General features: G+C 38.4%; 3 protein-coding genes across 5 annotated transcripts in view; 1 reads left to right on the top strand and 2 right to left on the bottom strand.

Moving 5' to 3' along the window:
* Nucleotides 1-2987, bottom strand: part of LOC144658374 (uncharacterized) — a 28026-nt gene extending 25039 nt beyond the window's left edge. Inside the window, exons 1-5 of one of the 3 annotated variants that reach the window (XM_078518800.1) lie at nt 2914-2987; nt 2068-2211; nt 1531-1626; nt 1345-1406; nt 422-568 (exon numbers count right to left, since the gene is read on the bottom strand). In XM_078518800.1, the coding sequence (XP_078374926.1) occupies nt 537-568; nt 1345-1406; nt 1531-1626; nt 2068-2211; nt 2914-2924 (345 nt within the window). In that variant the 5' untranslated portion in view covers nt 2925-2987 and the 3' untranslated portion in view covers nt 422-536. Of the gene's footprint in view, nt 1-421; nt 569-1344; nt 1407-1530; nt 1627-2067; nt 2212-2913 lie in introns of those variants that run through there. The other 2 variants (XM_078518801.1, XM_078518802.1) reach the window with 2 other exon arrangements.
* Nucleotides 2988-4134: 1147 nt separating this feature from the next.
* LOC144658002 (uncharacterized) lies at nt 4135-6985 on the bottom strand. The gene is made up of 3 exons (XM_078518331.1): nt 6844-6985; nt 6437-6662; nt 4135-4340 (listed from the first exon to the last, which is right to left on the bottom strand). The coding sequence occupies exons 1-3, from the start codon at nt 6901-6903 to the stop codon at nt 4135-4137; spliced, it is 492 nt and encodes a 163-aa protein (XP_078374457.1). The 5' UTR covers nt 6904-6985.
* A 900-nt stretch (nt 6986-7885) lies between these two features.
* On the top strand, nt 7886-13553 carry LOC144656752 (uncharacterized). The gene is made up of 6 exons (XM_078516986.1): nt 7886-8256; nt 8874-9097; nt 9500-9570; nt 10538-10661; nt 11970-12165; nt 13324-13553. The coding sequence occupies exons 1-6, from the start codon at nt 7897-7899 to the stop codon at nt 13480-13482; spliced, it is 1134 nt and encodes a 377-aa protein (XP_078373112.1). The 5' UTR covers nt 7886-7896; the 3' UTR covers nt 13483-13553.
* Nucleotides 13554-14913: the final 1360 nt, after the last annotated feature.

The following is a 14913-nucleotide window of genomic DNA, read 5'->3' on the forward strand; positions in this document are numbered from 1 at the left end:
TTGATTCTACTTTAAAACTAAGTAACGTTTCCCTGAAAGCTGGATTGTTTTTCTTTTGCATCATCGACTACTTTACACTATAACTCTACAGCTGAGTCTAGCTAATTCCAACTAATAAACGACATCATTTCAAATAGCGACACCATATGGAACTATTCTGTACCTAGTTCGCCGTATCTATCATAATAAAAGTATAGCATTGCAACCAACTGTTTTATCAGATTTTATGGCATGTTTCTTGATGTGTTTCTTCAGAATCAGACTAGTACCCAGGTGTTATGTTATTAGCTAGCTGCAAGACGCCTGGGACAGACGGTGAGTTAACCGTTCACATTAGAGTCCAGATCTCTATTGAGCCGAGAACGACGTCGGCTGAATCTGAATTATAGAAATCATTTGAAACGTTATGCTCTTATAATGACAAGTAAAGTACTTAAGATGACAATAAATTACGAAATATTACTTAGACCTAAACCTTATTTTGTAAATTACATGTCGTTAGTGGTTAGACAAATAAATTCAATTGGTAAAAGTGTTCAATAGGTGCTCTTGATTTCGCCTGGGAAACCTGTGACGAGAATAATACAACAATATTAATATTAATATAACAATATAACAAACAATATTTAACTAAGCTTAGTAAGTAAATGTGTGTTGTAATAGCCGCGCCTCGCAATATTCTAAAGGTTCCTATGAAATGATGTTGGAATGCTATTTTCTGCATTGGTGTGGTTCTCATAGGTTTACAGAAATGCAATTGCTCCACCCTTTTTTGCAACGTGCTCATTCTCGTCCCCATAGCCCTTTCGTTTCTCTTAGCCGGCTGAGCATTGGCACGAGGAAACGAAGGGCTTTGGGGACTCAGGATTTCCAGTCCTAGATTCTAGGACTTCTGTTCTTCATGCATGCAGTCATGAAGTTTTCGACTTAATTCCGTTTAGGAATTCTTTGTTCCAAACAGCCAATAAAAAAAACTCGAATTATTTTAAAAATCCTGTGTCCCCAGAGCCCTCCGTTTACTCGTGCCAAGTCGGCAAAGAGAAACGAAAGGGCTATGGGGACGAGAATGCAACGTGCTCAATACCGGACTCTGGAAACAACTTCGTTCCCAGTGTTTTCTCGGCGGTGATTTTCAAAATTGCGGCCATTCTCGTCCCCAGAGCCGCTCCTCTCTTGGCCGGCTGAGCCTGAGCACGAGAAATAAGTCACTCTGGAGACAGATGATTTGATTGGCTAGATTTTATCACGGGGATTTTAAAATTAAACGTTTTAAACTCTCGTATTAAAAGAGGGATATAAAAGTGGCAGTTGTATTTATTTAGCAAAAAAAACTCCTGACTTTACCTGTTAGTTTCGCGAGTTCCTTGAAGTTACTTGTTATTCGCAGCTTCTTTGTCAATGCCGCACTACAAGAGAAAAAATACGAATACAGTCGAAAGCACAAAATAGGTTTAAAGTTTTCTTACAAGGCAAGGAAGTGAAAGCTATGATCTCCTTTTTTGCCAAGATAACTCAATAATTTGCCCTCACCTGAAGAAACCTGTGCCGTCTGTTTGTTCGTCAAGCACAATTTGAAAAAACCATGACGGTTGGCAGATTATAACTCTAAGAAGCTGTTCTCCAAAACTGCGAGAAAAGAGCAGAGATCTAATGAGAAACATAATATTGGTAGCATTATACTTCCAGAGAGGGAAATTTCAAAACAGGTCTTCCAACATATTCCTGTCTGAACAGTTAGAACAGGGTATGGAAGGATATTTTCGGGATCCGGGATTTGACGAAAATACGGTGCGGGATTCGGGAAAACGCAAAATATTTTGACGGGATTCGGGATTTGACTTCTCTCCGGGAAGTGGGATTCACCAAAATTTGGACACGGAATGCGGGATTTTTTTTGGCTGGCTGTCGGGAATTCGGGAAATCGTCACGACCCAAATAGATGTTCTAACTGCGAAAGCGAATCAACCAGGCGAGCACTAAGTGGTGTCTGGCTTTAAACCAAACTATAGAAAAACCGTCCCTTGATTTTATAATTAATGGTTTTAACTCTGGAAACAGAAAACTTACCGAGTACAAATGCGCTCCAAAACTTCTCTGCCCCAAGCTGGGGGGTCTGGTAGGTAAGTTGTCTTGTTTTCAATATCTTTGTACACCAGCACAAAGGGCTTGTTAGATTCACCCAGGACCGAAGCGATAGCTTCAGAGATACAGCTGTGTTCACAGAGAAAAGGAAGAATCATTAAAAGGAGTGGAGTAGTAAAGGATCAATTACCTTGTTATAGGAAATTAACGCTTGTGTTAATTAAGGTATTTGAAATTAACGCGACTTAAATTAACGCGAATTGGTGGAAAAACTACTCCCCAATAAAGGAAATTATCGCGACGTACACAAAGAAAAAACACTTGTTGAGACAACAGGAACATGTTCATTTCAACACTAAGCGTATAATCCTGAACGTAGGAGCTAAGTGAAGAAATCTGACCGCCTCGAGCGTTGTCAGCTTCAGTGATACCGGCAGTTTTCCACCCTGATGAAATTATGCCTTTTTCTAGAACTCAAGAAGGTCTGGACTATTCAGAAAAATTGGGGCCAAAATAATGCAAATTAGGGTCATGGAAATTGACGCTCCACTTAATTAAAGGCGCGGAATTCGAAATTAACGTTAACGAAAATTAACGCGACTTAAATTAACGCAAATTTTTGAAATTCGCGTTTATTTCATCATGGACGCGTTAATTTCCAATAGTAATTGGTGTTGTTCAATTTAAAATAAAAAGCAAATTATTGTTAAAATTAAAAACTCTTGTATTGCAGCCGGTTGCAAGCTAGAAGCGCAAGACTATTCTGACTTAGCCCCTAGAAAAAACTCCATAGCCTACAGTGTATATTTATCCTGATAACGAAATACTTACTCAAAACTCATGCCCTGAATGGTGCTGTTAAAAACAGAACTGTTCAATGTAAACAGGTGATATCCGTATTCATGATATCCTGTAGTAAAACAATATATGAGAGAAATATGAGTAGACGTCCGTGAATTTGATAGGTTCTCACGAGTGCGCATTGGCTATCATATGCATGAGCTCAGAAAGATTCGAAATGCAGTCGAAGCTCTCTTAACGGACACTCTCGTAAGCGGACAGCTCTACTTACGGCCGCCTTGTTTGAAACCCCGTTTTAACTCCCATACAGACTCCGTATTTTTGCATTCTCGTAAGCGGACATTCCTGTAAGCGGCCGCGGACACTTTCAGGGATTACGACTTAGACTTTTTCTTTGTTTTTAAGCTCCCGTAAGCGGACACCCCGAAGAAAATCCTATCAATAACCTCTGTATCTATCGCGACTTCGTCGCTAAAAAGAGTCGACTTGTGGCAAGTCTAGTTTTTTCGCGTCCCGAGGGTGTCCGCTTACGAGAGCTTCGACTGTATTGTGAATTTATGCCCATCTTATCTTGAAATAAACTAAAACTTGGATTTACAATGATGCCGATCCGTTTACTTTATGTTATATTCAACAAGTGGAATCGTTGTTTTATTAACAACTACAGAGAAAATCATCAATAATTCTTGCTATTTTTTAGAAAAAAAAAAAAGGAAAATAGAGACGACTTTTGTTTCTGATAGAACATTATCACACGCGCGTTGCTATTAAAATAGAACACTGTTCATGAGTTTTGAACCGAGCTGTCCGCCCGGGGGGGGGGGGGGCACTTCCTATACTGGCCTACACGGAGAGGCTCCGCCCGAAAGGGGTACCTTTTTCATGCTTCAGGTATATAAAAGAGTAGGGATTTCACAAGTTAAGGTATATGAAAGGGTAGGGATATCGCTCATATAGGTATTTAAAAGGCCTTCAATTAAAATATTTCGAAGAGACGCACCTTATGGAGGTATCATTTAAATTTATTAAATGCTGCATAAAAATGGCATCAAGACTTCCTGTGTTAGGCATATGTTATATCTTTCTTTTTGGTATATGAAAGGGGTATGTTTATTCAGTAAAAGGTATACGAAAGGGGTGCCTTTACGGTCAAAATGGTATATAAAAGGTAAGGGGTTGGACCTCCGGGCGGAGCCTCCCCGTACAAAACGTTTTTGAGTAGCCCCCCCCCCCCGGGACTGTCCGTCTGTATCATGAAGTTATTTGTATCATAGAAGTAAGCTGAGCTGTCCGTTTTATAAAGGATGATGTCAAGCTTAAACAAGCATTTTGTTTCTGCAGTGCGTTGTCTTTAAAATAATACATATCATTATAACTAAGACAATCTGGCAATACGAAGTCTCTGTCCTTCTTTCTTTGCTGGTTTGCAATTGTTTCTTTGTGTTTGTTAGCGTTGGCTGTAAGGAAGAAAAAGAAACAGTATGTTTACACTGTAAGCTAAAAAATACTAACCTGGCGTACCTTAGTGCGATTCATGATTCATATTCCGAATCTCCGAGAACTTCACCAAAATGTTTTGCTGTGCGTTGTTTTGTGTTGCCTCGTTTTTTGTTTGTGTGTGTGTAGTTTTACTTTTGTTTAGCGCTATCGGTAATCATTTTTTCGAGTTGTAAATGACGATTCTGCAACTGCATTGTCTAACTGATTTTAACGAAGAATTTGAATACGAACACCGCGCGCGTGCTGACGGTAGCCTGCGAGCTGGAACGCGTGCGACTGGTAAATTCGTGAGCCTGCACGCAAGCCAGCTAACTGTTTCCACAGCAACAGCTAACTTGACAAAACACCGCGCGTTACTTAGGTTCCTCACCGAGTAAAATTGGATAACAATTAATAAATAAATAAATAAATAAATAAATAAATTGATTAATTGATAATAGCTATACTAGTAATAATCATAGATTAGCGGAGTGCGTTCGAGTCAAATTCGTGTGCCTTGATATAAATCTGCCCGCTTTACACAATTCACCTGGCATGTGTCAAAATCACACATGATACAACATAGTTATTAGAGAAGACTAACTATGGATAGAATGGCTCAATAGCCGCCTAGCCTGAAAACAATTCCATAGATTTACAGTGTCACCGAGATAAACAACTTGGTAGATTTATTTTGTGACCATAGCTGTGGTCACGTTGCTTAAATAATTATACTAGTGTGCAAATTTTATTCTTTTTGTAAAGTTCTTATGACATTTAGGATGTTCTAATTGTTCAAGTATAAAAGGTGGGTATTGAGTCAGTGGAGGTGATGTTTTTGTGCCTATTTGAAGATGACAGGAATGTAACGCTTTGTGGGGTATGAATGGTTTGAATGATAGCATGTGTTTTACAGCTCGATTTAAAGAACAGTAAAGTAGTTAACAATGGGTACGAATTTTGCTGACTCTGTTTGAGGGTTGTGGCGCAGTAAGGAAATGACACTGGCATAGAAAGAACTGGATCATAGTAAATTACAGTACTTAATACAGCATTTAATATTATAAACGTGTAGTATTAAAACTCAAAGAAAACAATTTCACGTTTGTTAGTGAAGGGTTGAATGGACAGAAAAATGTTTTAACAGTGAAGTAGTAATTTCCTTTACAATAGACTCGCAGTTTTACATTGGCTCCGGACCTCTCGCTGTCGTACTAAGACCGAGTGCGTTCGCAAAACATACGACTGTTTTGCAGTCTACCTTTACAAGGGTGGAGAAGATATGGGTATAAGGGGACTTGAATATAGATTTTAAATTTATCTGATTTCTTTCGCGCGCGCGGAACCTTTACATGGCATCTACGCCATATGACGCGCGCGGATAATAACGTTTGATTGCCGCTCAATGGTTTTTAATTTTGCGACTGATGAAGGGGTCATTTCCGAAACGTTTCGCAAAACTACACATTAGTACTAAACAGAAATTGCTACACAGTATCTACGCTTCATTGCTTTATAGAACTTCCACGCACATGGCATATGCCAGACTAGTTCCCAGGGACTCTACCCTGGGAACGTTCCTAATTGGTAATGTCCATTAGTGACGTAGCCATTACGTCACTTATTCTTCATTAATTCTTAGGCAGAGAAAAATTGTATTTCAGGCATTTATTTGCAATATTTTCCAGTGAAACGAAAGACACTGCAGCCATATTCAGTATCGAAACCCGATTTTAAAGATTTAGGGTGGTCTTTTGGAAAAAAAATGCAAATTCCACACCATTTTGAATGCATGAGATTGAGGCCATTTGCATGAGGTCGAGGTCACTTGTAGCAGTCCAAAAAGTCTCAAACAGTTATGGCATCGGGCGATCGATACCCGCGGGACTGAACCATAGAACCCGAGGGACTGACGTCGGACAAACGACGCGATTAGTATGCGTTCTCCTTCGTCGAACGCAACTAGTTTAATTATCGCTGAGGTCCAAAACATTTTTCTCTTATAGCGGTTAATTTATTGACTTATCTTGAGCGTAGGTTTTTTTTTTAAAAAAAAATATTAAATTAAACCTACCCAATTCAGGAATATTATCCTCTAAACAGTCTTTAGGGCCCATGAGCCACGCTAGCAGACTAGGTGCTATGTCCGGTTTGTGCATTTGCCACTCTGCTCTAGAGCCATTGGGTGTGGCTACCCGTTCGCTGGGTTTTTCACAATTGAGATCACGTGTTAAGTTGAATTCAATCTTCGGTGGCGGACTCGGCGACGCTGAAAGTCTGTACTTTTGGCTTCTAGAAACCTGAAAAAAGAAAAACGTACAAGATAATTCTTAGTTATTTTTGCCTCGACTTACGTGAAAACTGAGAGTGGAGGGCCTTTGTGCAAAAAATGTCGCTCAAGTTTTTATGACTCGCGAGACACGCGCGAACTTTGATCTTGTCTTGTTAAAAAACAATCTTTTGCATTGCAATGACACTCACCTTTCTTTTTTTAAAAATCCGTGGAACACGAACACGATTGGAACTGAAAGCACAACCCATCTTGTTAAAGTTTTCCCAAATATCAAAAAATATCCAAAGCGATAAAGAAACTTGACTGATCAGCCCGCTTCGAAAATCTTCGGCTTAGTCTGTCTGACCGTTTGTGACGTAATGCGCGTGCGCTAGTAGTCACTAGAAGAAGCTGATTGGCTGGTAGGGCTGTCAAGTTTGAACTAGCACGTGCCATAAGAGAACTGTAAATTGGAGTTCGAGCACGAGATTGAGTACGAATTAGGCATTTCCCGATTGAGCCTTCCTTCTCGCTGTTTCCAAAGAAACGACCCGAAGGAGAAAAGTCAATGACAAAGACCTTTTTTCAATCTAATGCAGAACTAAAATGCCCATTGAACAAAAGCAAATAGAATCGGAAAACGTTTGTGCATTGTCGCCATTTTTTTTCCTGCATATCAAGGAAACAAATGCAGTAGCCCTTTTTTAATTCGTCTTTTTTTCGAGTCGTTCTGCGACGTGACCTGTTTAGACAAAGCTAAAATGGCTAAAAAAGTAGCAACTATTAAGGGAGGCCGAAACTTAGCGCTACTTGAAATATCCCAAAGCGAGTTTTCGACCTCCTCTGGTTTAATTATGAAACAAGCAAGCACTTTCCCAGCTCCACCCCTTCCCCGGCTTTGAATTTTCTTTTTGGCGGTCTTGACCTTCAAAAGATCTGCATTTCTACGCTGATAAGGAGACAGAAGTTTCGAAACGTTCGAGAAATTTCGGATTTCAGCCTATTAACAAAAACGTTTTGTTTAATTTTTGTCATATCAAACAAGCGCAACACAGTTTTTTTCTGATTTTTTTTCCATATAAAGAGGTGATAAGAATGAATCGCATTTCTATACCGCGGTTTACCGCCGAAATTCCAGTCATTGAATGAAGGGGAAAAACTTCGTGTGAGCTACATGAAGGGTTAATTTGAGCAAAAAAAGGAGAGAGTCTGGGACGAAATAAGAAACGAGGAGTCACGTGATCATTTGACCGTTTTGAAAAATGGCGGCGTCCAGTGTAAACATTTACTCGCCTCTTTCAAGGCTTAGAACAGATAATCATTCGTTATTAGAACAACTAAAGCAAGGCCAGGATGACATTTGGGACGTTTTGAAAAGAATGCAGTCGACGAGAGGCTCATTTCCTACGAAAACATACGGAGAAACGAGCTTTACTTATCGAGGAATCGACAGAACGCCGACGAAAGTGACTCGAAAAGTTGACCAAGCTACAACGGACAGAAAACAGACAAGTACTCCGAAAAGTTTTGGGCAAGCGTTGATCGCGGATGGAAATGACAGAAGAAATAGGACGCCTGTTGGGCCAACTTCAATTTTGTCCACTCCTGGGAACCGAAAGAAGGTTAGCAAAATACTCTGTAAGCTCATAGATGTTTTGCTGTATAACGTGTCTTAATAAGAACATGAACATAAGACCATTTGCGATGGATTGAAAATCTGACATAGTTTCCTACGGAGGAAGCGTTTTGTAAAAATCAATTTTGCCCAGGAAAAAATTTAATACAGTGAGCGATCGGACCAATTTTGCAAGTGAAAATCTGCAAATCTAATCCAGACTAAGCCTTTTGAGCTTTTGCTCGCCAAAAAAAATATTTGGTAAAATTCCAATTTCTCGAACCAATTTTTGTTTCCCTCGGAGGTTCCAGAAATTGTTGGAAATAATGGAATTCGACTCACTGTAATTTAATACCAAAATTTTGAATCATAAGGTCTGCTCCGAAATGTCAAAGAACTAATGTTATTTGTTTAAATTGATTTTTAATCTGTCAAAATCCAATAAATAATTAATTGACAAAAGATGTTATTTTACACTGAGAAAAAGATGAAAAAGCACTCAGTACATTCAGTGTCTTATTAATTAGGTCTTTACTTGTTCAAAATTTTAAAATTTGAGGCCAGTCGTGTTGAGTCCGTTAAGTTCAAAATTAATTTTAATTGCCTCATTGCTTTTTTTTTCAGTCACCCAAGAAATCTCTGCGTGTAAGCTTTGAAGTTTCTCCACACCACAAACACAGTGTGATCGGTGATGACGATAGGAGAAGATCTCTATTGGGATATGATTGGATCGCTGGCCTGCTGGACAATACCTCCTACCTTTCAGATAGACCAGATGATTTTTTTGATGATCTCAAGGAGTTTAGAAGAGTAAATAAAGAAGATTGCTTTGGAACCACCCTCTCAGAGTAAGTTTCATGTATTCTAACTGATGTGCCTGACTTTTCAAGTTGAGATCAAAAGTTTCCTGATGGCATTACCTAAATCTATGAGACTGTGCTATCAGTTAATGGCATTTCTACACCGATGAAGAGACAGAAGTCTCGAAATGTCCAAGAAATTTTGTATTTCAGTGCATTAACAAAAAATTTTGTTTAATTTTTGTCACATTAATATTGTTTGTTTATAGCTTACATGTACATGTAGGTACAGTGTTATAGTAACTTTCAACAAAGCTGGACCACTATTCGTAGATTTCTATACGTCTTTAGGCTCGTAAATTTTTACATTTTTGTAAGTGAAGCTTATGAAAGTGTCCCTTTAAAAATACATGTACCACGTCTAGTAATAATATAATTTGATTCATCCAGGAGGCCATATTCTCCACTAAAGTTTACTCCTTCAAGAAGCACTCAAAGCAGCACAGAGGATGTTGTTTCTTGTAAGTTTTTCTTTTCTTTTTAGTAAATGTGACTTCATACCAACACATAATAATTCCTGAATTCTAGCTCTCAGGGCTCGTACTTGTCCTGGAAAACCTGGAAAGTGCTGGAATTTTATTGTGGCACTTTCCACGACTGAAAAGTCCTGGAAAAAGACTACCAAGAGCTGTGCTCTAGCAGAGCCCGGTTGCCACAGGCACCCTAATTTTTTTACATATATGTTGTGGTTTAATTTTTTCCTTGGTTTAATTTTTTTCAAACTAGTTTGATTTTTAGTTCCCTTTGTTTTTGATTATGGTAATGACTAAGAGACAATGACAAATAAAAATCAAACTGGTTTGAAAAAATTTAAACCAAAGATAAATTTAAACCACAACATATACATGTAAGAGCCTTTGGGCAAGGCTGCAATTATTCTAAGAGCACAGCTTTGCTACCGGTCCTGGAAAGTTCTGGAAATCTGTGAAACTCAAGTACATGTACATGTAACACCAGAATTCTCAGAACTTACATTATAAGAAATGTATGGCAGACAGTAAGGAGAAATAATATTGAGATCTTTGATGTGAGTGGGTCAATGTGTATTTTGTAGTCCTGGAAAAATCAACCTGACTCCTTGAAAAGTCCTGGAAAATAATTTGTTTATGATAAAGAGTATGAACCCTGGCTCTGTTTAAGGAACATTATTGTAAACAGAAGGACCCTGGCCAGGCCTCATCACTGGACATCGTAATTTTGTCCAGTGAACTACATGACAAGGCATGAACATGCATGGAAAGAAAATTTAGTAATGGCTTACATGTACAGTGCATAATGCTTTACCTACGGTACATACTAGGTAAAGCTTGGTAGAAAATTAATATGACAAAGATTAATCTGTCAGTGCCACATGCTAGCTCCTGGAAAAATTATTTTCAAGCTCTCATATTATAATTATTTTAATAATTTTTTTTTTGTTCCTTTTAGGTGACAATGCCTACACTTTAAATGAAAGGCTCTTTGCTGTACCCATTCATGGACCAGAAACAGCCTGCTCAGTTTGCCATACAAAGAGAGAGTCAGAGTACGAAACAGAAGGCAGTTATGTTCGGTAAGGTGAACTGTGTCTTTAAAGTTAGTACTGCTTACAAGTTCCACAAGTATACAAATAAAGTAATTAAAAGTAATCAGCTTTTGACATGCTCAGTTCAAACTAATCAGAGTGTTTATTTTATACTTGTGTGAACGTCGCTAGTTTTATATGTACCGTAATGATTTGATTTAGTGCCTCCCTTTCGATAAGCGCCTCCTTCCAAATAAGCGCCCCCTTCGAATGCACCATTATCCCAATAAGTGCCCCCATTTTTAAAAGCGTTCCAATTCTAATAAGCGGCCCTATCTTGGATAACTGCCCCATACTGAAGTCATCTTCTTTTACAAGTAACTGAACTTTCAACAATTTGCCACTGTTACCATTTCTGTTTTTGTTAGAGTTTTGTTTTGAAGATTTGGTAGTTTCCAAAAAAATTAAATAAGCGCCCTGTCTCAAATAAGCGCCCTCCCTTGAGGTGCCAAAAGTAAATAAATTGAATCATTATGGTATGTCAGTCAACTGAGTCAAAGAGATTTTTATTTTATTTTACACAAAGTAGGTCATTATCTGTTGAACTGTGGCTTTCCTGCGTACAAATTAGCCAAGAAGCCCTCTAGTTTGCTTGCAGTTAATTCAACTCTGGATTTCTTGTTGTTAGTTCCACTCTGGTTTGCCTGCAGTGTAGATGTAGCTTTTGTTTTTATTTAGTAAAGGCAGCATTAGTCTGAAATTCAGCCGTCCTCTCGTCCCTAACCCCCCAACGGAGGGGCGCGGGCGGGTCTCTCTCGCCCGCGCCCCTCCGTTGGGGGGTTAGGGGACGAGAGGACAGCTGAATTTCAGACTAAGGCAGCATCAGTTTCAAATTAATACACGCCTGTCTGTAAGTATTTTAGAACTTGACTAATGCTGGATTTCCACTGACGCGTAATTTTTTACGTGCGTGAAAAAATTAGAGACAATGTATGAACGGCTTGCGTAAACGTGTACACAAGCCGTTCATACATTGTCTCTAAATTTTTTTACGCACGTAAAAAATTACGCGTCAGTGGAAATCCACCATAACTCATGGACTCATAACTTATACTCATAAAAGCTATACAGTCAACTCTCTCTAAGGCAGACACCGTCGGGACCAGCTCCAGCTGTCCCACTTAAAAGGGTGTCCGGCTGAACCATTGCTAGGTGTCTGTATTACAGTGCTGTCCGTCTTATACTTAATACATGTAGAGGTGAGACCGTGTCCATAAAGAGAGAGCTGACTGTAATCTCCCCACTTACAAAATGCAGTACAGTAGTATTTAGTTTATTTGTTTATCTCCCATTCAGAGTGAGTGTTCCACGGTCATCCCTACTCTCGCCACACAGATTCAAGCCTCACAGACGAGCGAGTTTTGATCCTACTGATTCAGTGGGTTTGTCGTCACACTGTCTGGCTGGCTGGGAGAGTTCTAAACCCACAGTCATCCCAATGCCATCATCCTTAGATCTAAGAACATCACTTCACAAGTCCCGCACTACTCTGGTTAGTATCTGTGCATGCAGAAAATTTACATATCAAATCATTAATTTTAAGTATACCGGTAGTTGTTCCCAGGTTGGAAAAATATTTATTTTTCAGCTATGGTATTGTTATAATATTGTATATGTTGTGGTTTATATTTATCTTTGGTTTAAAATTTTCAAACCAGTTTGATTTTGAGTTTTCATTGTTTCAAATTCATTTTCATGATCTAAAAAATTAATGAAAGACATAAAAATCAAACTGGTTTGAAAAATTAAAAAAAGATAAATTTGCATTAATTTTAACCATAACATAATACATCTTTGTATGTACATGAACAGTCCAGACCGGAGACAAGGAGTATTATAACATGGTTCACTAAGCTATGAAAAGAGCTAATTGAAAGTCTTACATGTACATGGAAAAGTACATTGTACATTACACATTGGAATCCTATAAATTTATTTTAAAAAAAACCGGTTCAAGAAACAGAAGTTTGAGAAGTAATAATATCAACCATGAGAGATAGTGCTTCATCAGGATATCCAAATACTGAGAAGAGAGTTGAAAATACAATGCACGGAGCAGTATTTTTTGTTGAAATAGTCATCCCAATGCCATCATCCTTAGATCTAAGAACATCACTTCACAAGTCCCGCACTACTCTGGTTAGTACCTGTGCATACAGACAGCCTCTGGCTCGGACATTGAGGGAGACCTCGTCCCACGTATGGACAATAAAATTGCATAGTATTGTAAATTGCATTGTAAATGCGAGGTTTGTTTGAGATGTGTGAATAGCTGTTGGATCACTGTCTCGAGTGTTTGATATTATCTTCTCAATCCGCACAAAAACTATGGAGTAAACAGAGAAATAAAATTGTAAAAAAGAAGGCAAATTAAGACCAGGTATCCAAACCTCCTTCATGAAATGAATCAGCCCACCTCGGTGTAAGAACCTATGATATTTTTCTTTGTTTTGGAGCTTTTGTTTTCCTGCTCCGTATTGTTTTTAACGCTCTTTGTTGCTTTGTTCGTTCTTTGTTTTACGTCACCGGTGAGTTTCACAGGTTCTTACACCGAGGATGAGCCAAAAATCAGTGCAAATATAACATCCACACAGCCTAAACAAAGTTAACTTAGTTGTGTGTGTTTTGTTTTTTCACTTTGATCTGTCAGGATGCATCTCGAGCTGGGCGTTTTCCTAGTTCGGCAGCTGAAACCACAGAGGATCTATTGAATAGAAGTCACTCACTTAGATATGGACTTCAAGTTTTGGAAAGAGAGCGCAGAGGCACCTCGCAACCTGCCCATACCACACCTTACCCTATTCTCTGATGAAAGCATAACATCGTCTTTTCTCTTACTAATATGTTCTCTAGACCTCATGTATAATAAATGATTTGCTTATAATAATTTTATGTCTCTTCTAGTGTGTCATCCCAACTAAATACTAATAATAATAAAATTATTTATGTCAATTCTTGATAAAAGAAAATTTTATTACAATGTAATTATAATTATGATTGTAAAATAAATGAACAAATTTTGAAGAAAGGTGCACCTAGTCTAGGAGTACATGGAAATGAGAGTATTTAAATTTTGTACTTTTCATTTTGTCAACCTCAGTGGAAGAAATTAAGTTTATCTCAATGAAATCTGTTTAATCTTGATTAGCATAACCACACTGACCTACTATTGGTAATCGCGCGATCTGATTGGCTACACAGGTGCCTACTATCGATCCGTAGAAGGCTCTCGGAGCGCGCGCGTAGTCTTTGCTGAATTTTATCAATCAAAACCTTCAATAAATCAATTCTAGCGATATTCTGAGTTTAATAGATCGGTCAGTGGGTTATGCTAACACAATTAGACGGCTCGCTCTCGGTTTCTACCGGCTTTTGATAGTTGGCTCGGAGCTTCGCCCCTCGCCAACTATCAGCCGGTAGAAACCTCGAGCTTGCCGTCTAATTGTTAATTAGAATTATAATAAAGCTGTATTCCTGTTTGGTTTCCAGGTTTTACTTTTGTTTGTTTTGATATTATTTTACAATAAGAGGTTTTATTTGATTGAAAAACTAGAATTAGCTTATGATTGAGCGGTTCAAGTTTGAGCCCTGGCTGGGGTCATTGTGTTGTGTTTTTAGGCAAGACACTAACTCTCATAGTGCCTCTCTCCACCCAGGTGTATAAATGGGTACCAGCAAATTTAATGCTGGGGAGTAACCCTGCTATGGACTAGCATCCCATCCAGTGAGGATTAGAAATACTCCTAGTTGCTTCTTGCTTTCAATAGCAACTGATAAATAGCTTTTAAACATTGCGTGAGTCAAAAATGGCCGAAAGTGAAAGTTGCAACGTTAGCACATTCCATGGCACGAACGTAATAGTGTTTTGACAATAACAAATTCTTGCCCGCTGAAGCATATTTTTCTTTCATAGCATAAAAATTTAGTATTTTCCTCGAGTCAAACGCTTAAAAATTGAACATTTCACAGTAAACATGTTAAGTAAGTCCAATGGACTCGAAAGTATTCCATAAGTAACTGATTTTAAAATAGCTTTTTAACATTACGTGACTCGAAGTGTGAAAGTGAAAATGCAACGCCAGCACATTCCACGAACGTAATGGTCTTTTTATAATTACAAATTCTAGCCCGCTGAAGCATAGTTTCCTTTCTTAGCGTAAAAATTTAGTATCTGAATTCAGTCAAACGCTTAAAAATGCAACATTTTACACTAAAATGCTAAGAAAAGATCGAAGTATTA

Source organism: Oculina patagonica, chromosome 6, assembly GCF_052425735.1.
Source record: "Oculina patagonica isolate OP01 chromosome 6, crgOcupat, whole genome shotgun sequence".
NCBI classification, from domain to species: Eukaryota; Metazoa; Cnidaria; class Anthozoa; order Scleractinia; family Oculinidae; genus Oculina; species Oculina patagonica.

Coding starts and splice junctions, on each gene's coding strand:
- LOC144658002 (XM_078518331.1), bottom strand. CDS start 6,903: ATGGGTTGTGCTTTCAGTTCCAATCGTGTTCGTGTTCCACGGATTTTT. Junction 6,663..6,843: donor GGATTTTTAAAAAAAGAAAG/GTGAGTGTCATT, acceptor TTCTTTTTTCAG/GTTTCTAGAAGCCAAAAGTA. Junction 4,341..6,436: donor GGATAATATTCCTGAATTGG/GTAGGTTTAATT, acceptor TCTTCCTTACAG/CCAACGCTAACAAACACAAA.
- LOC144656752 (XM_078516986.1), top strand. CDS start 7,897: ATGGCGGCGTCCAGTGTAAACATTTACTCGCCTCTTTCAAGGCTTAGA. Junction 9,571..10,537: donor CACAGAGGATGTTGTTTCTT/GTAAGTTTTTCT, acceptor TGTTCCTTTTAG/GTGACAATGCCTACACTTTA. Junction 12,166..13,323: donor ACAAGTCCCGCACTACTCTG/GTTAGTATCTGT, acceptor TTGATCTGTCAG/GATGCATCTCGAGCTGGGCG.